Here is a 27,721-nt window from a genome sequence, read left to right on the forward strand (position 1 = left end):
CAGACCTCAGGTGTATAATACTGAAGCACATGGAAAACAGGCTGCTGTCCTGGCTGGGAGTGGTGCTAATTAGATCCCTAATTGTGCAGCTAATCTCCTTAGGCTCACTTAGACAATTAAGGGCAAGAGAGGTCCTCTGCCCTTCCTGTCTGCATTTGTCCCTGTGGTTACTTGAGCTGGCCAAGGGATTTTGCCTGAAATCATGCCTTCTTATCCTGTAACACCTCCTTGGCCTAGTGCCTGGGCCTTTGGATAGCTTATTCTAGTTAAATTATTCAAACCTTGAAAAAAGAAACATTTCCAAGATGTAAGCTCTGATCTTCAAGTCGTTTCAGCAGTTTTTTCATATGCAGATTTTTAATGCATTGAGAGGCACTTGAAAATCCAGAACACAGACTATGCTTATAAACAATCAGGAAAACCATGAGCCTTCTTTAGTCCCTTTGATTAAATTTTCTTATATTTTTGTTCCACATAATCGCTTGAATGTGGTAGCTGAGTTTAAAGGAAGAATGTTGTAAGACACAATAAAATGAACGACGTTTTGACCAAAGGCAGCGAGTTAAAAATGGAAAAATAAATAATAAACATATTATCATAATACTGAAAAATGCAGAACAAACGATTCCTCCCCCAACTTTCCTTCAAACCCTGCCTGTAGACCTTACAACTTTGCTTTTAAGAACCAAAATCCAAACTGGAATTTTCTTTACCAAGGAACACTACGTACTAAAAACATCTCAGGATTTGCAAAGTACATTCTCCTCATTCCTGCTCTCTGCTTTTCACTACCTTGTGCTGCATTTATGCTCCCAGGAGCAAGACACTGTCATTTTAGTGGTAAATCAACTTGCCCACCCACAGTGGGGGTGAAGTGGTCATAATTAATACCTACAGCAGCTGAATTGTCCACTCTTCACCATTTCAGACCACTCCTGTTGTCCTCTCTGACAGTATAACAGACAGACTCTCATGGTAACAGTGTCCTTCCCAAATGCCTGGTGTCAAATGTCTTCAGTCACATGTGGAGGATAAATTCTCTCAAAACCCTGTGACTGCAGCATGCACAGAGTGTCAGCAAGAGGAGCGGGCCAGCAGCACCCTGCTGATTCAGTTTCCAGGTGATTTGTTCTCTCAGTTACCATGAATAATGTCATCTCTTCACGGGGAAAATTACCTGTTCTCAGTAGATTATTATCTTGCTGCAAATTTATGCTAAGTAGGTAGCCGAGTCTCTCACATGTGTAGCTGCAAACCAAAGAATTAAAATAAATTAATAACATTAGTATCAGATTATCTGCTTCATTTATTCCCAGACTTCAGTTAGGAAAAATAAAGCACCATGAGGAACATAATACTTTTCTTTTAATTGAACCAATTTTCTGTGGGGCAAGAAAGGTGACAGTGTTTCTCCAGGACCACACGTGCTGGTGACTGCTCTGGGTCCCTTCCTTTTCCCCTCTGAAGAGTGCAGATGCAGTTAGACAGTAAAACTATTTTCAGCAGTGAATTCTGGAGGCAGAACAAAGCACATTTTTGTTGTTTCACACTGTAAATCAGTGCATCCATCCTGGTGCACAGACTTTCAAACTGCAGCTGGACCTGTCCAGAAGTAAATGGAGAAAAGAGAACTGCTTTACTTCTGGGCTGACAGGCAAAGTAATTTGGTGATTTTAATCCAGTTCCCCACTGGCAACTTGCCACATTGCAGAAAACACTCTCACAACTGAAACTACTTGGCAGCCCCAGCAGGGAGGCCAGTGGCTTGTGTAGGCTAAATCCATGCAGGTCAACTTCTGATCTTCTCTGAGGCATCTTGGCCAGACAGCGTGATGGAAAGCTTGGAGCATTTCTGCCAGCTTTGGAGCTGTTCTCAGTGGAAAATATATTCCCAGCCATAAATACTGATGCTCCCAGTGTTTATTTCTTGATGCATTTTTATGAATTTTGAAATTATATGCCAGATATCATTTTAAAAGCTTAGTGCTCATCAAGGTCCAGAATTAACCTCATTATTCTTGCCTGGTTTTTCTCCTTTTACCATTCACAGATGGCAAGTTTTTGTAAAACTGCATCTGGGTCCTTCATAGCTATGATGTGAGGTCAGCTCTGGCTTTGATCTTCTTTGAAGATAACTTCATTTTAATCTGCAGATTCTCCTTTCCATTTGTTCATTTCCCCTGACCAATTTGATTAAACACTAGCTTAACAGCTCTTCATCATTTTTTCATGTGGAATAAAAAATCATCAGAGGATGGAATGTAGGTAAAAGTAAAACGTAGGTGTTACTAATCTCACAGATGGCAAGTTTTTGTAAAACTATAGCTATGATGTGAGGTCAGCTCTGGCTTTGATCTTCTTTGAAGATAACTTCATTTTAATCTGCAGATTCTCCTTTCCATTTGTTCATTTCCCCTGACCAATTTGATTAAACACTAGCTTAACAGCTCTTCATCATTTTTTCATGTGGAATAAAAAATCATCAGAGGATGGAATGTAGGTAAAAGTAAAACGTAGGTGTTACTAATCTAGCAGTCAGCCTGATTGCAGTTTACCTGTACATTAAAGGAGAGAAGGAGGCAGATAAAGATGCTGGAGTCTCTCTGTGAGAAGAGCTGAAGCAACCCTGGAATTGGTGCTCAGTACAAAATCACTGCTGAATTGGCCTTCAGAGTTGCTAGGAAACCAAAATACAAATCCCTAGTCTGTAATGCACAGATATCATGAGCATGACAGATTTTTGCTGCTCTTCCTCTTTTTTCTTTTTTTTTTTTTTCCCTTTCTTGGTGGAGGATGGAGAGAAGCTGGAAAAACCAGTTTGAAGAAAACATTAGGAAGCTGATTTCTGTCCTGATGTCTGTAGTCCTACCTGCAAGCCACTTTAATTTTTAGAAAGAGCTGTGTTTCAACTTTAGGAAGAGCTTGCATGCATTTCAGGGAGATTATGTGTACTAAATGAATGGCTTTATGTAGTTCCCTATCAGCTTTTACCTGTCTAGGTCTCTTCCTGGAAGTGTTCAAGGCCGGGTTGGATGGGGCTCAGAGCAGCCTGGTGTAGTGGAGATGTCCCTGCCCATGACACAGGTTTGCAATGAGATGATATTTAAGGTCCCTCTAACCCAGGCTATTGTATGAAATCTTGGGATTTTGTATTTTGCTTTTCTGGTAGTACTTCCCATATATTCCAGTCCTCTAGCAAACCTCCTCTGATATACAATTAGCTGGTTCAGGGAACCCCTCTGCCTGAAGAGGTTTGTGTAGGCTCAATTTTCACCTCAATTAGCTGCTGCCGAGAGCTTAAACTGGTACAAAAGGGGTCAGGGGTACTACAGACTGGGTGGGTGGGACTGCATGTTGAGAACAAAGGACTGCTGTGCTTGTAGAGATGAGAGCTTAAACTGGCACAAAAGGGGTCAGGGGTACTACAGATGAGTGGGTGGGACTGCATGTTGAGAACAAAGGACTGCTGTGCTTGTAGAGAATCAGACTTGTGAAAACAAGGCGGAGAGAGGAAAGAACAACTGATCTTGTAGAGTTGATCAGAACAGATAATGAAAAGCCAAGATAAGGACTTTCATTATCTGAGTAAGTAAAACACAAACAGTGAAAGCGATACTATGTCTAAGAATAATAAAGCATTTGATAAGGGGTTTGAGAAGTATAGTAATCGCCTGAAAATATTATTTCTTCTAAATCTGCTGGGTCCAAAGTGTCTTTATGAACTAGAATGCTGAATAAAAATCTTCTTGAAGAATATAGAACTGCAGCACTCAATACATCAAATTTAGAAATTACAGATGAAATGCAGATTAATTACAGCTATGCTGTAACAAATTAGACAAGTAAGAAACTAAAAATCAGGGAAGAAAAAGAAGATGAGATTTTGGTTGACCTTTAGTCTCCTGTGGTGTCAATGATAGCATCCCAGTTGGTCACATGAACTTGTGCAGCAAATTCTGGTGGGGAGAAGTGATGTGTTACATTTAATTTGTCATTTCCTTGAGCAAGTAATTAAAGGGATCAGCTGAACTATGTTCACTAAGTTCCTTTTTCACTGTTATTTGAGTAGTTTTATCATCACTGCTGGAAATGCTGTTTTGCAGCTGTAAGTGGAAATACCCAGACTCATGACTGTAACCTTTGCCCTCTCCTGGGAAAGACCAGCAGTGATCTGGGTATGGAAAAAGATTTACTCCAAGTCTGGATACAGCAGCCATCCAGTCTTAAACAAACCAGGTACAAGAACCCACCTGGTGGGTTGAAATGTAGGATGAGGATGACAGCCATGGCATGAATTTACCCAGCAGTGATCTGGGTATGGAAAAAACATTTACTCCAAGTCTGGATACAGCAGCCATCCAGTCTTAAACAAACCAGGTACAAGAACCCACCTGGTGGGTGGAAATGTAGGATGAGGATGACAGCCATGGCATGAATTTGCAGACCCAGAGAGTCTCAGTAGATCCTCACCACAAAGAGCTGCCAGGCATTCAGCTGCCAGCTGGGCAGCCTGATCAATGCCAGTTCCATTGCAGATGGGTTGTGCTGCCAGCTGCAGTATCGTCAGCAATGCTGATGAGCAGCAATACTAGATTGGAGAACCAGTGTTGGATTAATGTTGAATGGCTGCTGGGCAATTGCAGGCTGAGGGGAAGAAACCCAGCACCAGGAGACTTCACTATTTGGAATTTATCCCAGCAGGCAGAGTCACTCTTGCATGTGGCTGCAGTGTTGCCTGAGCAGATTCACAAGAGAGAAGGGAGAGCTCATTTGTGTTCTTCTCCCCCTCCTAAAACCTCTAAGACTGTTTCTAAGAGCAAGCTGAAGTCAAAACAGAGCCTACTGTTCATGAAACTACTGAAATGCAGTGGCCATCAGATGCAGTAATGGCACTGTAGAAAGAGGAGAGTGTATGAAGAAAGGGAAATATTATCTTCATTACGATAGAAAGCAAATCCACAGCTAAAAAAATTATTGTACAATTTGTGGGTAAGCTAAGAATCATCACTGGCAGCTCATTGATAATAATGTCAGCTATTTCCACCATCTGAGGACAAAGTGACCTGCCCAAGGCAGAATTTCCGGGCTGTGGTGCCAGGACTCTGTTCTGCCAGACAGAACTGTCTGTCTGTCTTTGCCTCAGCTTTTAGGAGGCATTTCTGGGAGTAAGTGCTTGAGGGCTTGAAAAAAAAGAGTTGATATATGCAGACAATAAAGGAACAGACATCTAAATAGCACCCAATGCCACCGAATTACCTTTTATTTGGAAAGATAACAAGCCCAGAGAAGAATCCTCATCTCATACCCTAGAAGTGGGTGTAGGGGGTCTGTAGCCAACTGGAGTCCTGGAAATGAGGGAAAATCTTCCATGAATGTTTATCCAGAGCTTTCCATGGAAAGTGAGGCTGCTCAAGCAAGTGATTGTTCTCTCCTTACACGGGCTGACCAGTCATCCTCTAACCTGTGCCTGCTCCTGTTACAAAACTAAAATGCTGAGGTTGTGGTGAGGAGACTGTTAATTGGAGACCCCAATTATCTGTATATTTAAAAATTTTATTTTTAGCTCAATCACCCAACCTAGTTGATGTCTTTCCAAAATTATACATAGTGCCTAGAAAGTAAAAGAATTTTTTCTTTCCAAATATTCTGTCAGTCTTTGATACTACTGCTTGGGATTTAGGTAATATGCTGAAGGATTCTGGCTAAAGTGGGCAGGATTGCATTGGGCTCTACTGTTGAGGTACAGCCTGGGAGTTGGTGTAAACAGTAATTAAATATTTGCTCTGCCATTTTGAGTTCATGGCAATAACCTTTCCTTTGAGCTGTGCAGAGTATTATACTTGAGAAGGTCCTTGAAAAGTAATTACCAACACCATGGACAGAGCTCAGTAGGCAAAGATCATCTAATTTTAAAAAAATTAAACATCTTATTTGTTTTTTCTACATCATTAGAGATGTGATTTTTTTTTTTTACTTCCCCACCCCCGCTTGCCCAGCTTTTTCTAAAGCCATAGAGATTATAGATTTGATTTTGTTTAATTCTGTGATTATGTAATGCTGGAGCAGCTTTTGAGCCTTCAAAAACTCTAGCAGCCATCATGCAGCATGCATAAAAAGAGAGAACTGGGCATTTTGCACTTCATAGTAATTCCTGGTAAAAAGTGGAGCTGTGTTAACTCTGTGGTATTAATTTTTGTGAATATTTGGTGACTTTTGGAAGCATAAACACATCCTGAGTTAGATTTATAGTTATGGTTAGCTCAGATACTCTTGGAACTGGCAAATAATTGTTCTTGTGGAGCAGAGCTTACTTTCTGCCCTGCCATATGCTGAGTTTTTGCTTTCTGGTCTGTATACAAAGCCCTACTTTCCCAGGGGGACTGAGGAGACAGGAGATGATTTTGGTTTTGAATGGCCTTTATTTGATCTGCAAAGTGGCAGCTGTTGCATGTTTTTTTTTTTCCATACAGAAGATTTGATCTGAGACTGTGCAATTCTCATGTCAAATAATGACAAATATACAGCATGAATTAAGGCAAATAGAATATTTGGGTGTTGAGATCAATTTAGTATTTGTGAAAGGGAACAAATAGTTGCACCTGGAGTGAGGTCTCTTGTTTGTGGCACAGAAGAGGTGCTGGGCAGACATTCTACCTCCTTTGCAGACCTGCTTCATCTGGAAGAATCCAGGCTAGCAGCCACTGGCTAATTCTTATTTAGGTGTTAATAAATCTTTTTTTTCTCTGCTGAGGTTGGCACCATCACTTGACAGAGACTCATCCCTTCATAACAGATGTGCTGGGAGAAATCAGGTGCAGCAGATTCTGGAATTTGGGAGTGAAAGCTTCCAAATCATGCTAATAACTACAGTTTTTGAAGCACAGGCAGTGCCACACATCTGGGTTTTCAGAATAACTCCAGCACACCTTTATGCTGAGACAACAATTTGAATGTACAAACAGAGTTTCCAGATGAGAATGTCAGTGCCTAATCGGGAGAAACATATTCAGGTCAAGTGCCAGATAGAGTTATGCAGGATAGCAGTGTTGGTCCACACAGCCTTTAGGGAAGCTGCATAATCCTGAAATACTGAAAAAGAATCCAGAATCTGGTGCACAGCTTTGGAGGAAGCCATCAGAAGATATTTTTCTGTCTTGCAGACCATGATTATTGATTACGCAGTTCTGTGATTCTCAGCCACGAGCTCTTCATTGACTGGAATTAGATTTATGAGGGCAGTTGCTTTCTCTGCAGCATGTTCTGTTTGTCACAGATGCCTGGGTAAGGGAAAGCACCTGTTACAAAATGCATGATGGTCTAGAGAACAGGATGGATAAACAGACCATGAAATTGCATTGGGTCAGTCCTATGCTGCCAATCCCAAACATTCAAAACTTAAGCCTCAAGTGACTTCCTTTTGTTTGCTTTCTGGTGTGTTAACAGCCAAAATTCACTTTTTTTTTTAAGGTTTGGTGTTTCTTTATTCCCATGTGAAACCTGAGATTCTCACAAAACTACTGATATTTAAATAAAGTGACCTGTCAAGGTTGAATGGCTATGACACAATTCCACATGGCAAAGACTGGAGACACTAAAACCTCACATGGAATTCTCTACCCCACATGGGGAGAAGAAGCTACATGGGAAAATCCAGGCTGTAATTTATGCTCTTTCATTATTTAATTGTGTTTAAAATACAACAGCCACAAGGGGAACAAGCCTGATTCCTTTCTCTGTGTGTTAGACTATGGTAGTGCCACCTGCTCAGCATTTTTCTATCCTAATGTGGCTTTTCTTACTGAGCCCAAAGCAGAAATACCTGGAGGAGCAGCAGAAAACCTGCGGAGCTTTGTGACAGAGTGAGGATTAGGAGGCAGGAAATGGGTGATTCACTCTGGCTTCTGAAGACAAGCATGAAATCAAAGCTGCAGGCAGGAGTGGGAAGGATATTTGGGAGGAGTATGAACTGATTCCTGAGTTATTTATAGGGGAGAAGAGTGGGCTTTGCCTTAAGAAAACTCTGCAGGTTTGGGTGCAGTTGCAGACATATTTGTACAAAGAGGAAACTTTGGGTGGAAGGACAAACAGAAGATTCCTGCTCTATCCATGGATTAACGAGTTTATCTGAGCCTCCTTAGTGAGGGTGAAGCCACCCCAGTTACACCACTTGGTATATTTTGGTGAAAGTCTGAGGCCCCGAAGAGAGCAGCTGAGCAATTAACACAGTATTTTCAGTAGTTGCAAACACTTTTGTTGTCATATTGTTGGCTTTCCCTCTCACTTCTTTTTTTAAGTTGTGTTTTTATCTCCAAAACACATGTGCCAAGGGAAAGCTCTGATGCCTGAAAAAAAAAAAGAGTAAAGCCATCATAATTAATTTTTGTTTATTGATTCTCTCAGATACTAAAAGCTGTATGGCTCATATCAGTAGAAGCATAGAACCACAGAATTATTTGGGTTGGAAGGAACCTTAAAGATCATCTTGTTTCACCCCCCTGCCATGGGCAGGAACACCTCCCACTGCCCCAGGGTGCTCCAAGCCCTGTCCACCCTGGGCCTTGGGCACTTCCAGAGACCCAGGGGCAGCCACAGCTGCTCTGGGCACCCTGTGCCAGGGCCTTCTCACCCTCCAGAGGAAGAATTTCTCCTGTAATCCAAATTTCCCTATTTCAGTTTGACTCCATTCCCCCTTGTCCTATCACTGCAGCTCCTGATGAAGACTCTCCCTCTGGTATTTGTTCTTGAGCCTAAATATTTGTCCTCTCTCAGGTATTGTCCCTGCCTGAAGACTGACACTTTAAGCAATTGGCAGATCTGCTCAAGAACAGAGATAAAAATCTGTTTGCCTGTTCACTGAGATGCAAATTGAATGATTGCTGAGGCAAAAATGCTCCATAGCTGCTTGTGGAAGATCTGCAGGCATGATTATCTTGTTTTTGCAAGAAGAGGTATTAAATATTCGTGCTAGTTTCAGGAAATATGCACACATGTTTTGGAATATCGAATTGTGTGCCTCCCTGGTGAGTAGAATGAACTAGATCGAGCAGAGCGTTTCAAAACATCCTTGTGCTGTCTTTCCTCCCCAGTACAGAGAATATCTGCTTTGACTGCACTTCCTCGAGCCTCAGAGCTGCTGCAGAAATCCCAGCCACTGAGCAGCTGTGTGTATGCTTGAATGAAGTGTGTGCTGCTCCGTGTGTCAGCAGGAAGAGATAAAAATAGAGCTTTTTTCTCCTTGTTGTCATGGTCTGTGTTTTCTCTGGCTACCCCAAGCTATTTCTTCTTCAAGTCTGATGTCAAGGGAATACATTTAAGTGATGTTTGGTGCTGCAGTTGTGGATCATGGAGAGCACATGAAGCAATTTAAGGGTTGCAGCCATTTACACCTAGTGCTTAGTGGGGCAAGGCACATCAGGATTAATGAATGGCAGCTCTAGCTGCTGTCCACACAGCTGGCATTTGGCTGCAGGAGTTGCCTGGTTTGGTTTTTATTTCCCCCTTTCCAGTAAGAGAGTGTATTGAAATTGGTGAAAAAAATCCCCTTTCATGGAACTGTCAGGTTGCACAGTCTGAGGATGAAGCATTTTGGACTTTGTGCTCCCCTTCTGATGCATGCTGGTCTCACACCTTTGCAGGGAGGAGTTCCCAAATCATGCACCAGAGCTGAGACCTGGCTCCACAGTCCAGGAAAGGCAAAGAGCCACTGGAGAGGGTCCAGTGAAGGCCACAAAGATGTTGAGGGGTCTGGAGCATCACTTTCATTAGGGGAGACTGCAGAAGCTGGGCCTGTTTAGCCTGGAGAAGAGCAGACTGAGAGGGGATCTCATTCATGCACATAAATATCTCCAAGGGGTGTCAGAGAATGGTGCCAGGCTCTTTTCAGTGGTGCCCAGGGATAGGACAAGGAGCAATGGCCATAAACTAAAACACAGGCAGTTCCAGCTCAACATGAGGAAGAACTTCATCACATGAAGGTGGCAGAACAGTGGAACAGGCTGCTCATGGAGGTCAGGGAATCTCGCTCTCTGGAGACATTCCAACCCCACCTGGACACGTTCCTGTGTCACCTGCTCCAGGTGCCCCTGCCTTGGCAGGGGGGTTGGACTGGATGGGCTCCAGAGCTCCCTTTCACTCCTAAAATTCTGTGACAGCACCCACTCAGCTACTTCCAGATACAGAATTAATAATTTAAGAAACTTTTTTCTCCATTACTTGACCTGCTAGTGGTGGGACTGAAAAAGATACTGGGAAAGTAGACTCTGATGTGTAAAATTTGGAAGTCAGTCACCACCTCAAGAATGGCAGAAACTCAAAAGAAATGATCCAGTTTTATATTAACATGGACATGTATAATACACACAATTACAGCAGGAAAATGTAAGCGTAAATTTTAATTCTGTGTTAAAATAGTTTTATAATATTCTACATGTGGATTCCACCAGATGGCTAATTAAAATTCCCTTTGAAGTGAAGGATTCAAGAAGCAACAATATCACCTTTTAGCCTTTATGAACACTAAGATCTTTTAAACGTTTCTATTCTTTGACAGCTTGTCCTAGTTACCTGAGCATATGACACATTTCCTGGAAGGAAAATAACTATGCTATCAATCCAGATACAGTCTGTCCTTGATTTTTTCCCCTGCCTATTCATTTAAAGGGATCACAAGTAAAATAAATTTTCTTCAATTTAACCAGGGTAGGATTTTTTCCAGAGTCAGCCTCCATTAAGCAATAATGTGGAAACAAAGTTAATTTCCCCTTCTTTGCTCTCAGATACCCACTTCGCATCCATTATTATCCATGTGTAATAATTTATTTCCCAGATTTGATCTTCCTGTTCGTTTCAAGCCAGTTCTTCCATTTTTAATATTTCCTTCAGAAAAGTGAAATGGGAGGAATATTAAATAAATAAGTTTTGGGTGTTTTACTACAATTATTTGAGCCTTTCTTGAAAGAGAGCTCATTAACAAATGAGCAGTTCCTGAATATAATGTAAAGCATAATTTTATGTGGAAGTACAAATCTGAGCCATTTCTCCAATGGTTCCAATGAGGGAGCAATTCTTGTCTTAAAGCATGACTGGGGCTATAAAACTAAAATCAAAATATTGAAGTACAAAGCATATAATTTACTAACTCGTACACTGGGATTATGAGTGGTCCATTCTGAAATGGTTATAGTGATGAAGTGAGATAGCTCTACCCACTTTTTGTGTTAGACTTCAAAGAGCCTACTTCCCAGAATTAATACCATCTGATGAATATTTAAGTGTAGTCTGAGACAAGTCACAAAGGCAGCTGCAAGTGTTGAAGTGCCTTTTGCAATGTGCTGCCATCCCTTTCGAGCAGCTGCCAAATTTGATCTTAGCTTTACTGAGGTAAAGGTACCTTAATATTTCCTAGCTGAGTATTATCCCCGCTCAAGTTATCTTTTTGTAAAGTTTATTTTGTTTCAGTATTATGTGGCCTTTACAGCACATCACCTGGCAGTTTGTGATTTCAGTTTGTTTGGCCAAGTAGAATAAAGCACTGACCAAGTTAGGAGGTTCATAAACACATTTAAATGGGATTTTAACAACCGTCCAGAGCTGGGGTTTGGTATGTGATAGATCTGCATACAGAATTACACCTATAAAAATCCTCTGACAACCTAATTCATCATTTGGCTGAGTTTTGAGCAGACACCTTTAGCTGCAGCAGAAGACAAAGAGAAGGTTTGGCTCCATGATCCAGGAGATCCAGACTTCCAGAGCAGTCAGGCAGATTCATCTCATCAGCACCAAAAAATTTGCTTTAAAGAGTTAAAGGCCCAGATGACTCTCAATGATCATAACACTTGGATTTATCTACAACCTGGGAAAAAATCCTCCAAATGTGGGCCTTGCAAGCACTTGAAAGAGCAAAACTATTTCTGCAGTAGGAGAAGGGATGTGGGGAGCCTTTGCAAGGTCACCTCCATTTTCCTCTCAAAGAATGTTTAAAGGATTCTGAAAAAGAGAGAAATTATGTAGCATGCTTATCCAGGGGGCTTATCATATTGTATTAGCACTTCCTCATCACATTTAATTAAGATTCCTTTTTAACTGATGTGGAATATTATTAGCTCCATTCACCCCATATCAGTAAAAAGGAATAATAATGGGATGTGATGCTAACAGGAGATGATAGGGAGCTGCTAATGTGACATATATATTGTGGAAGGAAAGAGTGCTGTGACTGCCAGAGTCTGTTTTGAGGCTTTTGATGTCTTCAGTTTTACAGCCCCATTTTGTGGAAGGTATTACAGTGACAGATGTCTTTTAGGGCAGGTTGCTGGCTAACAGCAGTTGGAGAGAATCAAAATAGACTTTGGTCAGTATTTGGTTAATTGGCTTTCAGAGGAGAAGTTTGCAGAGGCTGAGTGATAAACTACTCAAACTAGGTCAGCTAAAGGATTTGTAGGTCTAAATAAATTTTATGTACCTGTATGTTATACTTTACTTTTAATATTATGAAATCAGTAGGGGATAACAAAATCAAACTAAATTGAACATTAATAGTACCCTTTCTTCTCCTTCATAGGTAGAGAAAAGGCTGGTTTCAGGTTTCATCTACAAAATACTGGTAAAATTATCCCTTTATTTGAGATCAGAGCCAGAGGGAGCCAGGGAACAAGTGTCAGTTCTGAGGTTCAGAGCCATTTCCAGCCTCTGAGAGACAAGGAACTGCATTTCCCACTGTCTGAAGCTTTGTGTGTTTGGGGTTTTTTTAAAGAATATCCAAACAGAAAGTCTTACCCTGTAATCATCTGGCCTGGAGATTGCAATGGTTTGGGCTTCTGGGGCGAGAGCCTAAGAGAAATGGTTGAAGACTGTAAGCTGAACACAGATTATGAAAAAAGTAATAAAAAATTATCTCTAAGACCATTTCTCATGTGTCCCTGCTCCATTACTATCCTGTCCTCTCTAAATAGTGAAGCTCACACATTCATTCATGTTTAAAATAGATGCCTCTAACAGCACTGACAAAAACGTCCCTTTTTCTTTCACTACCACTTCAAGCGCCCAATTAGTTGGTTAAAATTAGATTCTGCCTTGAAAGGCTAAAATTGATGCTTCAAGTTTCCATAGTTACTGTCTTTCTATTAATTGTGCTCAGTTAAATGGAGGGAATTCTCTCTTGCCCACCCCACTTGGTTTTGGGAGCTGTGCTGGCCTCTTTGCCTCTGTGCATCTGCAGTAATGTGGGCTGTGCTCAGGTAAGGGTACCTGTGGAAGGTTTTCAGAGCTTGGTAATTGATAACGTTTTGTTGAGGGGAAGCAGGAGGGAGGGACTGAATTGAAGTAAATTCTCTTAGCAGTGTTCAAGATGGACACAAACAAAACCAATCTAAGCCTGTGCAGGAAAACATAGAATCACAAAATCATGGAATGGCCTGGGTTGGAAAGGACCTTAAAGATCTTGTTTCCACCCCCCTGCCATGAGCAGGGACACCTTTTCCAATCCCAGGCTGTTCAGAGCTCCATCCAGCCTTGGACACTCCAGGGATCCAGGGGCAGCCACAGCTTCTCTGGGCACCCTGTGCCAGGGCCTCTTCACCTTCACAGTAAAGGATTTTTATTTGATATCTAATCTAAACCTATTCTCTGTCAGTTTGAAGCCATTCCCCTTGTCCTGCCACTCGATGCCCTTGTAAATAGAAATCCAATACTCAAACATTTAATCCAGCCTTCCCTTTAGGAAAATTTTCCTTCTTTGGGGATCAATCACAGCCAGGCTTTGAGACAGGCACTGGGGCAGAAGGTGGCTGTGGACAGGAGCCCAGGTGGATCCTGTATCACCCCATAGAGGCAGAGTGGCCTCCAGTGGCAGGAGATGCCTGCAAAGGATGCACGTTTGTGCTTTGGCTTCAGCTCAGCAGCTCAGAGAGCCAGGGGAGGAGGGGGCTGGCTGCCTGCAGGGCACTGTTACAGGCTCCAGCAGCAGCCAGGAAATGCTTCCTCCTTTTCACCTTCACAGCAGGATTTATGATGCTCGGTGAGCCTGTTGTCTCTCACATAAAAGGGCTTGTATGTTAGAATAATTTTTTTTTTTGTTTAAATTTGACAGAAGACAGTAACCAGAATTGGCTTTCCATAATGTAGATTAAGCAGTGCACAGACATGTTCTGTCCTGACATTCAGGGCTTTGTCTTCTGCAGTGACTTTTGCTCTCTTTACAATATTTCATGTCCTTATATAACAGAGGCAACCCCCACCCACAGCAGCAGCCTCCTGAAAGTGGTTAGAGTGCCACCCCACTCCTGGTCACATACAAAAGATGTGAGCCACAAAGCTCAAAAATTTTCAAATTTCTGACTCAAAGTCCACCTTTTTGGGGTGTGTTGCCAAGCACTCCTAAATCAGCCTTCAGCAGAGGTCTGGGTAGCTGCTTGCTGCTCTAGTCTTTCAGTTTAGGGCATTTGAGGATATTTAATTAGGACATTTAGGCTGCATAGCACCTGGTTTGACATGAAAGCAAAGAAAAGCCTTTCCTTTGTGGTATCAAGACCAACTCACCACAGATCTTCAGGGGCACATTGTCCTCAGCCACTGCCCACACCCTTCCCAGGTACTGAAGGGCAGAGCTGTACCCCCAGCTCCAGTTTCAATTTTCCTGCACTATTCACTGCTCTTTACCTTACTGTGTGCATTAAAATAGGGGCAGAATGGCTGGTGCTGTAACTGCCCACACTGTGTTAAAAACACATTTATAAAATGAAAATAGTTTGGGGGGTTTTCTTTGCGGTTTTTTTTTTTTTTTTGGTTTGGGCTTGGATTTTTTTGGGGGGGGGTTTTTTTGGTTTTTTTTTTTTTTTTTGCAGTACTGCTCTTTACCTTACTGTGTGCATTAAAATAGGGGCAGAATGGCTGGTGCTGTAACTGCCCACACTGTGTTAAAAACACATTTATAAGATGAAAATAGTTTGAGGTTTTGGTTGTTGGTTTGGGTTTGTTTTTTTTGGTTTTTTTTTTTTTTTTGGTTGGTTTGGGCTTGGATTTTTTTTGGGGGGAGGTTTGTTTTTTTTTTTTGAGCTATGAACTTTTAAAAACAGACACTGTGAGCCTGCAGACATAGGGAAATACCCCCAAAAATATTTTTTCTTATACTGCAAGAGTAATGTCTCTCTAATCCCCTCTTCAAGCAACACAAACATTCAGTGCTGCATCCCCCCGGGTCCCCAACATTGGATTAGAGCTCAAAAGATGATAAGGAGCATGGATTATTTTGGGGGGAGGTTTTTTTGGTTTTTTTTTTTTTTTTGAGCTATGAACTCTTAAAAACAGACACCGTGAGCCTGCAGACATAGGGAAATACCCCCAAAAATATTTTTTCTTATACTGCAAGAGTAATGTCTCTCTAATCCCCTCTTCAAGCAACACAAACATTCAGTGCTGCATCCCCCCGGGTCCCCAACATTGGATTAGAGCTCAAAAGATGATAAGGAGCATCCGTGTGTGTGCATCTCAGGGATGCAGCAGATTAACCCTCAGTTTGGGGAGGAGAGGGGTAAAATTCTACCTGTGGGAGCAGGACTGGGCACAAGTACAGCAGTGGAAGGATATTACCTGAAAAAAATCGATATTTTTATGGGAAGAAAAGTAGTTTTTAGTCGAAGAAGAGTGAGAGGAGCTGCAGACCCCATGCTCTGATTGCTCCTTCAGCAGCTGCAGGAAGCCATTTACCCTGGGCTGTGCTCTGGCCACAGCAGGCTGTGGTAGCCAGCAAATCAAATTATGCTTTCACATATCTCAGAATATGCTGGCAGAGCTATTTGATAGCTGAGACAATTCCTTTAATACACAGCCATGTAAGATTGGTTTTATAATGAGGTAAATAATCTCAATTTAAATTAATTGTCAGTGTCAGCGTGGACAGTAACCTGAGAGTGAGCTGGAAATGACCTCCTGCCCACCCCCTGCTTCCAGGATGTTGGAGCAGTGGGGGGTTACAAATCTCCCACAACATTTGTGCTATAATTACCCTGATTAATGATGCTGACTTTAAACCCAAGCACTGGATTAAAGCTGCAGGCTCCTGGTGGGGAGAAGTTTCCATTTTGTTCATTCCTCCGGATCCATTAATGCAGAACAGGTCAAAGAGATGGGAGGGCAGACAGTGAGAATTATTTGGGTTTTTGTTTAATTCTCCAATTTGACAAAGTCATTAGTGATGTTTGGGATTATCTGGCAAAGTGTTAGTTAAACTGGTTCAGTTTTGTTCTGATTGAATAGGGTTTCTGTCTTTCATTTCTATTTCTGTCATTTTATCATGCTGATGGATTTTTTATTCGCTTTCTCTTTTTTTGTTGTTTTTGGTGAGCTTGAGTTTTTGGTTTGTTTTGTTTTTCAGAAAAAAAGGAGAAAGATTAAATGGGCTTTTTAATCCCAAAAAGGCTTAGGGATGATCACTGAAGCCAGAATGTCCGTGAGATCCTCTGCATGACACAGAGAGGGTTTTTCAGTGCACACTGTTTGCATTGGATGTGCTGTTTCAGACTCTTTATCATGGTGAATATTCATTAAGCCTGCCAGAGGCAGAAGCTGCAGTCAGTACAGCATCAGCAGAGGAGGCAGGGAAGAGAGAAATCAGGTTAATGACTAGCTTTCCCTGCAATTTGCTTCCTGCTTATTGCCTGATCTCAGTTTTAAACAAATTCATTTAATTAATGTGTTTTGCTACTTTGACCTGCGGACAGAAGGGACTGTGATTAATGATGGGGTGTTCTGAGTCTTAGAGTGGCTTCAGCCCTCATGTTCTGCTGTCTAGAAAAGGAACATTGAAAAATATTCCCTTTAAATTTAATATTTATAGAACTTTTGATTGAAAGCTTTTATATTTTCTGATTCCATGAGCTACCAAATTTTTAAAGACTGGGACAAAGTGGGGAGGGGTGGAACAGAGTGAAAACAAGCTGCTGTCTTGGCTGAGCATGTCACACAGTCAGAGATGTGTCTGCAGGGAGGCAGAGCTGCACAGAAATGCTTTCCCTTCTCCCCCTTGAGCAGGGGCACATCTGTTCCAACATGAGTTAGCCCTCTTCTGACAAAGGTTCCTTAAGAAAGCAGCAGAGGCATAGGAGGTGGAGAGGGTGTTCATGACACTCAGGATATATGGGCAGCTCGCATTATGGGAAGTGAGCACCACCTGTTCTCAGCAAACAGCAGATTGGAGCTCTGGGGCTATGCAGGGTCAGGGGAAAACCATGTGGCCTCCCCAAAAGCGAGAAAAACGTCAGTGAGATAGAAACTGCAGGCCTGATGGGATAGCCCAGGCCTGATGGGATATTGGTTCCTGGGCTGAGTGATGATACGTTCTGTGAGCAGACATTTTGCCCCAAATGTATGAGACATCTCAGTTTCAGACTGTTTGTACCCATCGCTCAGCATTACCTCTCAGCTTGGATGGTTTTACAGGCTGGTGAAAGCCAGCCATTCCATTGAGTGAATTTGCAAATTCCACATCTGAAAAGACAGCACCTTAAATCTCAGTGACAGACCTGTACTGCAGAGTTCTGCACCAGAGCTTCTGAGCTGCTGGCATTGCTGGCATAACTAAAGTGTGGCCTTTGAAGGGGTGGAAATGGGGCAACCTTAAGATCATGGCTGTGATCTCTCAGGCATTTTTAGGACAGAAGATGCCAATGCCTACCTAAGTGAAAATCCCATGAAAGGATTGGGGCCAGGGAAGTTGCAAACAGCTGCACAGGATTTTTTGTGGCTGCCACCATTAAAGAGATTAGTTTCAAACTTCTTTTTTCTGAAATGCTCTGGCATGGTCATTAGTACAACACCTGCTGAGCCATGGTGCTGCTTACATGGCTCCTGAGGGTAGAATTCAGCTCCTTTTCACTAGCTACCCAAAAGTTAGCTGTCTCCAGCAGAGAGAGGAGAGGAACAAAGAAAATTTGGATTTTTTTAAACAGAATAATTTAGGTTGGAAAAACACCTCCAAGATCATCATGTCCAACCTTCAACTGATCACCACCTTGTCAACCAGAGTGGACACTGAGTGCCATGTCCAGTCATTTCTTGAACACCACCTGGAATGGTAACTCCACCACCTCTCTGAGCAGCTCTTCCCAATGCTTGACAGCCCTTTCTGTGAAAAAATTCTTCCTAATGTCCAACCTGAATCTCTCCTGGTGCAGCTTGAGGCCATGCATGGCCTTGAGGCCATCCTCTTGTCCTGCCACTGGCTGCCAGAGAGAAGAGGCTGATCCCCACCTCTCTACAACCTCCTGTCAGGGAGTTGTAGAAAGCAAGAAAGGCTCCAAAGAGAGTGATAAGGTCTCCAATTCAATACCTCTTAAACCAAGCATTTAAACCAGAGGGCTTGAACTGCCTTCTGGGGGTGCCTGTCTGTTTGCAAAGGGGCTGATCCCCACCTGGCTACAACCTCCTGTAGGGAGTTGTAGAAAGCAAGAAAGGCTCCAAAGAGAGTGATAAGGTCTCCAATTCAATACCTCTTAAACCAAGCATTTAAACCAGAGGGCTTGAACTGCCTTCTGGGGGTGCCTGTCTGTTTGCAGACTATAGCATGAATTAAATTAGACACGGTAGATTGGATGCCTACATTTCTGATGGCTGAATTTAGGAAAAGGGGTGTTTAACACTCTAAGCAAAAGAAATGTAGGTACCTACAGTTACTACAGGATGAATTTTAGGGACCTGGTTCCTTGTTGGTGTCCAGGCTTCCTGCACAGAGCAGGGGCACCTCTGAAAAACCTGTGTGCTGAGAGCAGGACTGCCTGGAGCGTGCAGGTGAGGATCAGTGAGGGGACACAGCTCACCTGCAGCTTGCTCCCTTTCTGTAATCTTGGACACTGTGACATCCACATAGAATTCTGCAATAGTTTGGGCTAGGAGGGACCTTAAGGCTCATCCAGTCCCATCCCCTTCCCATGGGCAGGGACACCTTCCACTGTCCCAGGGTGCTCCAAGCCCTGTCCAGCCTGGCTTTGGACACTGCCAGGGATCCAGGGGCAGCCACAGCTTCTCCAGGCAGACATGACCCTCTGTATCTGACAATGTCTAGGAAATCAGGAGTTTCAGAGCAATTACAGCTTGTTGAAGCAGTGCCTGTTGACTGGGTTTTTATGTTTTTCAAGTTCTGTGAGAGGCAGAGGGCTATAATACATGACCATTAAATGCCTCTGGAAGAGAAAAAGCTTTATCTCTGCACCATCCCCTATTCCCTCCAGCTTTCAGATAGGTAATTTGAGGATATGGAGGGTTTTTCTGTGTAAGTTTGCCTGTGCACTTCAGACAGCAGTCACGGGATGGAAAACGAAGTATTTTGAAAGACAGCCTAGAAGTCCTTTCATGCCAGCTAAATATATGACCTACTCAACTGCAGAGTCTCTGCTGCTCTGGGTTCCATTTAAAGTCTACTGAGACATTTGTATTTCGGTGAGAGTGGGAAAGGGAAGGGGTAAAAAGTTCACCTCCCATTTTAGCTTGCAGACACACAGGCAAAGAAGCATCAGGACCTGCAGGTGCAACCTAGATTTTGGGTTCTGCTGCATGCAAGCATTTAAAAATTTAATTATTTGGTCATTGAACATGAAGTCTGAAGTATTCCTTGAGAATAAAAGAAAAGGTCCAAAGTAATCCCAAAAATTACCCCAGGAAATTATCAGACTCTGGGCTTTTATGTATGAACTCTGGCAAACCCCCTCTCTAGCTGTAGGAAGAAAAGAAGTGTAATGTTTTAAATTAAGTGTTATAAATATAACCAGGGGGTTTGCTTTATTTAGATTTTCCTCTAAGTTTAATAAACAAATTTGAAGCATTCAATTAAAGATGCAGAAAATATGCAAGAGAAGTACAACTAATCCCATTAAATGTAAAATGACACATAAGCAGAAAGCTTTTGTTGTTGAATCCCTGCTGATAAGAAACAGAAGAGATGTTTAAGGCAGCCTTGGAAACTAGGTAGTAAATGACATTTATCCTTGATCTGAAATGCCTAAACATACAACTTAGTCAGTACAGCTGAACTGTGACCTTCCAGCCTGCCAATACAGATAAACACACATGTTCTCAGGTAAGTCATGCAGAAGAGACATTTCCTGAGGACTGGAGAAGCCCCACTTGTAAGAAACTATGGTTATTAACTCATTAGATTCTCTGTGTCTCTGTCTTTTTGTATGCAAGCTCTCCACACAGCTGTAAGGATAATTTGTTTTCTTTGGCTTAGTGAGTATTAAGGAGTATTAAAATGCTTAGTTTGTATGGACAACCATATTCAGGGGCTGGGACAAAACCAGACATGGGTGCAAGCAAACCCCCACAGTCTGACAGAGTCCTGCTTCCAGGGTAGGTGGAGTGGGTTTGTTGTGTTTGGATGCATGAAGTCAGATGTTTTTGTGACAAATGTTACTGGCTTCATCTGGTGAGTTCACTTGTCAAGTCAGAACCAGATTAAAGGGTCATTTTCCTGCTCTGAATTAGATTTCAGTAGTGCAGATGTGGATCTGCACCCCATTAGTCTGGCAAGAGGCTTCATACAGGGGATTCTTTACCTCAGGTATACCCTGGATTCTTGCACATTACTGTATTTGTGTGGTCAAATGGATAACATCAAGTCACTGTCATTGTCCCATGTCCCGTGTTCAGCCTGATAAGTTGATCTGAGGACTGGAGCACCTGTCCAGGAAAGGCTGAGAGAATTGGGATTGCTCAGCCTGGGGAAAAGAAGCTTCAGTGATGGTTTTTCTCTGTGAGCTAGGTCTTAGAGGATCTATCATACCTGAGATAGTCTAACTACTTCAAATGGTATAAAATTATTAGGATGACTTCTGAGGTAGCGTTGGAAACAGAAAAATTTTAATAAAAGGCAAAATAACAAAGTTCTTGTAGAGAAAACGTGAACTAGGGGTAAGAGGTTTTTGCTCTTGCTAAAACACTCCACAAAAACAATTATTTCCTTTGTTCTTGTCTTTTTCTAGTGAATTATTTAGGTGGGACTTTTTGGCTTCTGTCTAATTGGGTAGCCCTAGGTTTGAGGTGAAGTCTTAAAGGTCTTATGAGATGTCTTTTTACCAAATTGAGGAGATAAACTTCTGGGCTTTTTAAGGAGACAAAGGATAATTTGGTCACTCCATCAACAGGAGGCACATTCCTGCACTTCAGGGTGACCTAACTGCCTCTCCCAGTACCTGGCAGGAATGCACAAGATGGAGAGAGACTATTGAGAAGGGCTTGGAGTGACAGGGCAAGGGCAATAGTTTCAAACCTACAGAGAGTAAGTTTAGATCAGTTATTAGAAAGAATATAAAGTAAGTGTGGTGAGGCCCTGGCACTGGCTGCCCAGAGAAGCTGTGGCTGCCCCATCCCTGGAAGTGTTTAAAACCAGGCTGGATGGGGATGGGAGCCACCTGGTCTAGACGAAGGTGTTTCTGCCCATGGCAGGGGGTTGGAATTGGGTGAAATTTGGGGTCCCTTCCAACACAGGCCGTTCTATCATTTTATGCTTCTATGCTCCCACCAAAGTGGCCCAGCCATGCACTGCAGCTCCAGCTGTGCTGTGGTGGCCCTGCAGCCCACAGAGTTCTCACCCTGTACTCTTCAAAGGATTTTTTCTATTATTCTTTGCTACAGGGTTGTCCCCAGCTAGAGCAAGGGTGGGTCAAACATGATTTGAGGTCACCTTCAGCTGTCTTTTTCCTGCCAGGAACAGAAAAAGAGCATTGGGTCTGGGCCAGTGTTTGGAATGCATATTGTGTGGGTTTTTTTGGGAGAAAGAGAGGATTTATTTGTCAAATAGGGCTTAATTTATTATGTGCTATAGGAAAGCTCACATTTGTATTGCAGCAGAAAGACAATTGATTAATAATTTGGAAAAAGGCCAAGACACACATTTTCCACCTTTGTAATTTATCATCTCAGAGAAACAAAAATTATATAAAAGGTACCTAAACAAAACAATTTATTAAGCAGAAATGAAATCTGGTTCATATTAATGCATTTATTATGAAAGGACTTTCTAGGACATTGTTGTTACTTACAGGAAACATGTAAAAAATCTGAAGCTGATACTTAGGACCATAGGAAATGTACAGAAAAGCTACCACTGATGAAATAGAGGAATTCTTACATTAATAATAACTTCAGCAAAGCTATTTGAGACACAAGAGGTTAAAGTCACTAAAACAAGGTCGGCAGCTCCTGGAAAGAACATAAAGTCACAGCTTCTTCATCATTAAATACAATCTTAGGGGGAAAAGAAGTGTGCAGTGTCTTCTAGTTCTTGATTAAATATCACATTGTAAAAGCAGTCGTGTCATGTCCGTGTGCCATGGAGCTTGAGAGATGCCAAAGATTTCATGTGCCAGACATCTTACACTGATGGGTTCAGAGATGGTTCTGATGTGTTTTGTACATGCATTTCTTGGGCTTTCTAACATGGACCTGCTGCATCATTATAGAAAAGCTTGAAAAGGGAATCCTGTTTCCCAGCCTTGTTTTGCTGCCAGGCAGAAGAAGGGTTGTCAGGCAGCAAAAATATGTCTTTTCAGCTATTGAACCTAAAAGCAGAGCCTTATGTCTGCATGCACCACACACCATTTATTTCATAAAATAGAAAATTTTACAAACAACATAACAGAAAATGAAGAATCATTAAATACTAAGAAATACAGAAGCTGCTAAATTTAATATAGCATTCTTCATTACAGCTGCAGGGGTACAGAGCAGCCAGTACCAGGTATTTGCAGGCAAAACATTTTTGACTTCTGTCTAATTGGGTAGCCTTAGGTTTGAGGTGAAGTCTTAAAGGGGCTCTCCTTCTAGAATGTGTGCTTTATTTTCTCTTCCTGCCCTCTTTAACTAGTAGGAGACCTTGAACTTCTTTGTTTCTTCTCACCCATCCAGTGTCCTCATCTCCTCTTCCAAAGGACATGGAATCCCTCTGAAATGGTTTTCCAGCACACTTCCACCTCCTTCTTTACCCCAAATATCTTTGCCTCTTCAGCTGGACAGCTCTGATACATGATGCTGAGATTTGATCAGATCAGTGGTGCTGGAATTGTTTGTGTGGTATTGTGGATTTGTGTGTGGCTAGGAGTGTTACAAGGGTCCCATGTTTTGTTACTGCACTTTTAGGGTGTAGATAAGAAAGTTTTCATCTGATTTGAGGGCTTTTAGCATCAGTGCATAAACATTGAGCTTTCCTCTGATCACAGTTGTTAAAACACTTACCATGATACATTAAAATAGATATGCTGTTCCTATTCAAAATTGGCAGTTATGTAAATTACCACAAATGTTCAAAGTATAAAAGGAAACAACCAAGTCTTAAGGCTTTCTCTCACAGGAAAACCTAATTCTGTAGCATTTTATTTTGCTAAAGTTTGTCCTTGTCAGAGCAACATATGCAGACAACAAATGTTCAAAGTATAAAAGGAAAGAAAACAACCAAGTCTTAAAGCTTTCTCTCACAGGAAAACCTAATTCTGTAGCATTTTATTTTGCTAAAGTTTGTCCTTGTCAGAGCAACATATGCAAACATTTCAATCTGATTAACTCAATCTATAATGGAGACAAAATTAAAACTTCATCCTGCAAGCCTAAAAGTGGGGATAGAATTTCACTTTATATATGCCTGCATAAAATACTGTGATCTAGAGAGAATATCAGGGTATTCTGTGATTCTGTGAAGACCATGGATATTTCTGAGACCAGACTGTGCACCCTGGTGGACGCAATCCTGCAGTGGCTCTGCCCAGGCAGTTCAACTCACTCCTGGTTTTGCTCTGGGGCTGTGTCTGCTGCTCAGCCACTTTGCATCCATACCTACACACAAACACACGTGCTGCTTGGCCTCAGGTTCCTCTCTGGGATGCACCAGCTCAGAGTCACACAGTGGTCAGCTTGGAAGGGACCACAGCGGCTCATCTGGTCCAGCCTCCCTGTTCAAGCAGAGCACGTGGCACAGGATTGCATCCAGATGGTTCTGGAGCATCTCCAGTGAGGGGAACCCCAAAACCTCTCTGGGCAGTCTGTTCAGTGCTCGGCCACTGCACAGGAAAGAAGTTCTTCCTTGTGTTCAGGTGGAACTTCCTGGCCATCCATTCCTCTTCCCTCTTGTCCTGCTGCTCAGCACCACCGAGCAGAGCCTGGCTCCATTCCAGCCTCTTGACACTCTCCCTTCTTTCCCTGCATGAGGATTCCTGCACACATCCATCACAAGATGGTTTGCTAAAATACCCACCGGGATGTGCATAATGCCAAGGCTGTCATCCCCTGCCCTGGCCACTCTTCTGACCCTCTCCCAAAAGACTCAACACCCTCAAACACACCTTTTTGCCATGCAATGCACGTGCCTGTGTTTCCTGCTATAAAACATTACAGTGGGCTGCATCACAGTGATCTCTTACTCCAAACACTTCAAATCCAAAAGGACAAAACGGGATCCAGAGCCTGTTGCACCCAACAGCACGAGGAGGGGGTCAGTGCATGCAAACACTGAGCAGACTGGACAAGAACCAGTGGATAACCCCCAGATGAGCAGCCAGGCAAGCGAGAGTCACTGTAGGCTGAAGCCTTTCAGACAGAAAGCTGCTGTGTTTAAAGATGCTTTAAGCTTTTCTTGCTGTTTTGACTTTTTCAGAACCTGAGGCGGGAGAGGTGTCCCCCCCAGTGGGAGCTGGTGTGAACAGCAACAGCTGGACCTTTAAATTCGGACCGGGCAATTCCAAACAAGGTGGTCCTGGTGAGTTGCCAGACAAATTCATTATCCCAGGATCTCCTGCAATCATCTCCATCCGGCAGGAGCCACCAAACAGCCAAATTGACAAAAGTGACTTCATAACCTTTGGCAAGAAAGAAGAGACCAAGAAAAAGAAGAAAAAGAAGAAGGGAAACAAGACTCAGGAGAAAAAAGAAAAGGGCAACAGCACCACTGAGAACAGTGACCAGTGAGGGAGTCATACTCAAAAAACCCTCTTAGCCAGTTTTTGTAATAATGGCAGATTTCTCCTATGTAGCAAATCCCAACTTCTTCCTACTGTTATCAAATTTCCTGTATGTACAGACTTGAGAAAATCAGCAGGAAATTCAGTGTCTGTCTAAATTGCTTAACAGGTTTTGTCTTAAAAGCTTTATTAAGTCTGGTGTTAACTCTTTTTCTCCACTCTGGCTTGTTTTCAGAATCTAAAAAGCAGACACAAGTTTCCTTTCTCCTACGCCGAAAAGGAGAATCTTCACAGTACAGCCAGTGAGAGGTTGGACTCTGCACTGTGGTTCCTGTGCTCCTGTCTTGATGACACTTACAGGACAGGTTTAAAAGTTTTAATGTTGTGCACCCTCTATATGATTGGAAATATTTGTGTGCAGATGTCAGCTAGGTGATATGAGATTAGATTATAAAATGCAAGAAGAGCTGGTAAATATGCAACAGAGGAAACACCTAATGAACACAAATGTTTAAAGATGTTCAGGCTGGGGAGAAAATGTCTGAAAGGAGATGAGCAGACTTGTCAAATCCTGAGAAGTCACTGTGTGGAAATACTGACTCCTATACATGACGTATTGTACACACTGCTTCAAATGAAACCTCACATTTACAGCTCTTTAAGACACCATAAATTCTATCTCTTTACCAAGCAAGCCATTGGAAAAATTGTCCTTTAAAGCCCTGCATTACCCTGGTAAGGCTAGCCCTCAGAGAGTAACAAGGGCTGGGCTGACATCCCAGGAATGTAACTGTGATGCTGTGTGTCCCTATTTCCACAATATTTGCACATTATGTCTCTGAAAAGGTCAGAGTTTTTCCACGACACTTATGCAAAAGAGAGAAAAAAGTAACATTAACTATGCTATTTGTTATTTGAGATATTTATTTATAAAGAAATATAGCTGTAAATGTTAAAGAAATATGATGCCCTTTAACCCAAACAGAAGTCAATCTAGAGCCATTATAAATTACAATTGCTGCTATTAAAGTGCTTTAGAAAAATTGCCTGAAACATCTGTATTATATCGGCCACTTGCCAATAACAGCTTTATTCTGTCGGGTGACTTGGGGGCTGCCTCTTGCATGTATTAATAAATACAAGAATATCTTCTTTTTTTGTTTTTTGCATTATTCTGCACTTTGAATACACCTTTGCAAACAAACTGTCCTACTATGAAGAAGCAGATGCAAACTCCTCACACAAATGGATTTACTAACCTGCTAGCTCTGTGCAGTACCTTGGTGTTACCTCCCACACGACCTTTTCTGATTTTAGTTTTACTTTTCTATGAGATTATGAACTTCTGATCCTACTAACACTCCTTATGTAAAATTCAAGTACTGTATGTATGCTGTATGCTCTTATAAGAATCCTGAAATATTTATTCTGTGCTTGTGTATGTGAATGTCAATGCAACTATTATTAGAGTGGACTTTAAGCTTTACCGTTGAATGTAAATTCATTATTTCTTTTTTGTACACTTGTGGAAAAGTGGAGTAGTGTTAATTTTTTAAGCCACTGTTGATTATCAGTTTTTTTTGTGTATGAAACACAAGTAAACTATCTTTCTTAAACCAAGCCATGCATGCATTTTGGGATTTATTGGTAAGAATCTGTGAAGCTGAAGTTCTGTGAATTACTAAACCTAAGGGTATAAATGGAGTACTGAATGTGGTTGAGGATGTTGATTTAAAACCAATACATGTATTTTTAAATAGAATATAGCTGATGAGGGAATTCCAAGGAGTTTTGTACGTTATTGTACATTCACAGAATAAAGCTCAAGTGTCGTGTTAATTGGAACTGTGTAAGAAACTACATAGCTCTGAAATTTCCAAAGGCCCTTTAATCTAGGATCAAAGAGAACAACTGGATTTCTTGAGACATGTCCTGGATGTTTTAAGTTTCCAAACTGCTGACAGTTCAGAATAGAACAATTCCTATTCATTTTTAAGAACCTGCAGCAAATCTTAAAACATCACAGCAAAGCTCTAATAAAAGAATTCATATCTCAAAGTGTGAACCACCAATGGCCTCATGTGGTCTATTTAGAGTTTTCTTTTGTTACCAGTCTTGTTTTACTGGCAATAAAAAGGTGCTACTTAAGAAAGAGAATCTTTGATTCACTTTTAAAAGCTAGACAAGAGGAAAAAACTTAAGCTTTGGGGAGGAAGCTGTTCTTTTATGCAAATGTGCTATGCAAGTACATTTAGGTGTTTATTTTTATTTGGTGACTAATCCAACAGCTCCCAAAACGTTCATCAACTGTAGTTACAGTGGTAGCTTAAACACACAGAAGAATACTGTTGTTATGTATTCATCATAAAACAGCTCTCTCAATGTCTCTGGCAAAAATTCAGTACAAAGATTTAATTCTTACAGGAATCTTCTACACTTGATTATTTTTAGATTTTAATTGAATATTGGTTTTTCTTTTAAGTGCTTGCATTTTCCCCTATGCAAGCGAGTCTGACTCATTCATTTTTCATCAGTGGCCATACACAGTTGGTTTTCCAAGACTTGCATCTGTTAAAATGAACCAAGAGCTGCAGCATGTCTCAGATTTGCTGGTTTAAACACAAAATTACATTTACCAATGCTGCCTTTATTGCAGGTGCTTACTGCAGGGGTACTGTATGCTTGAGTGCCTTGGGAGACAAAACATAATCTGAAGATAATCATTCCAGCATGATTATCAATGATGATAATCATTCCAGTCTGGAGAGCTGATAGAACAGGAA

The 27,721-nt window shown here is 41.8% G+C and overlaps 1 protein-coding gene across 5 annotated transcripts in view; it reads left to right on the forward strand.

The window, feature by feature from the left end:
* LOC120503456 (protocadherin alpha-C2-like) overlaps positions 1–27,003 on the forward strand; it is an 82,188-nt gene extending 55,185 nt beyond the window's left edge. For 4 of the 5 annotated variants that reach the window (XM_039711946.1, XM_039711943.1, XM_039711945.1 and 1 more), the window contains one exon: positions 24,635–27,003. In XM_039711946.1, the coding sequence (XP_039567880.1) occupies positions 24,635–24,945 (311 nt within the window). In that variant the 3' untranslated portion in view covers positions 24,946–27,003. The remainder of the gene's footprint in view (positions 1–24,634) is intronic. The other variant, XM_039711947.1, reaches the window with a different exon arrangement.
* The last annotated feature ends 718 nt before the right edge of the window (positions 27,004–27,721 follow it).

The sequence above is a fragment of the Passer montanus genome, unplaced genomic scaffold (assembly GCF_014805655.1).
Source record: "Passer montanus isolate IOZ18808 unplaced genomic scaffold, ASM1480565v1 scaffold257, whole genome shotgun sequence".
NCBI lineage: Eukaryota > Metazoa > Chordata > Aves > Passeriformes > Passeridae > Passer > Passer montanus.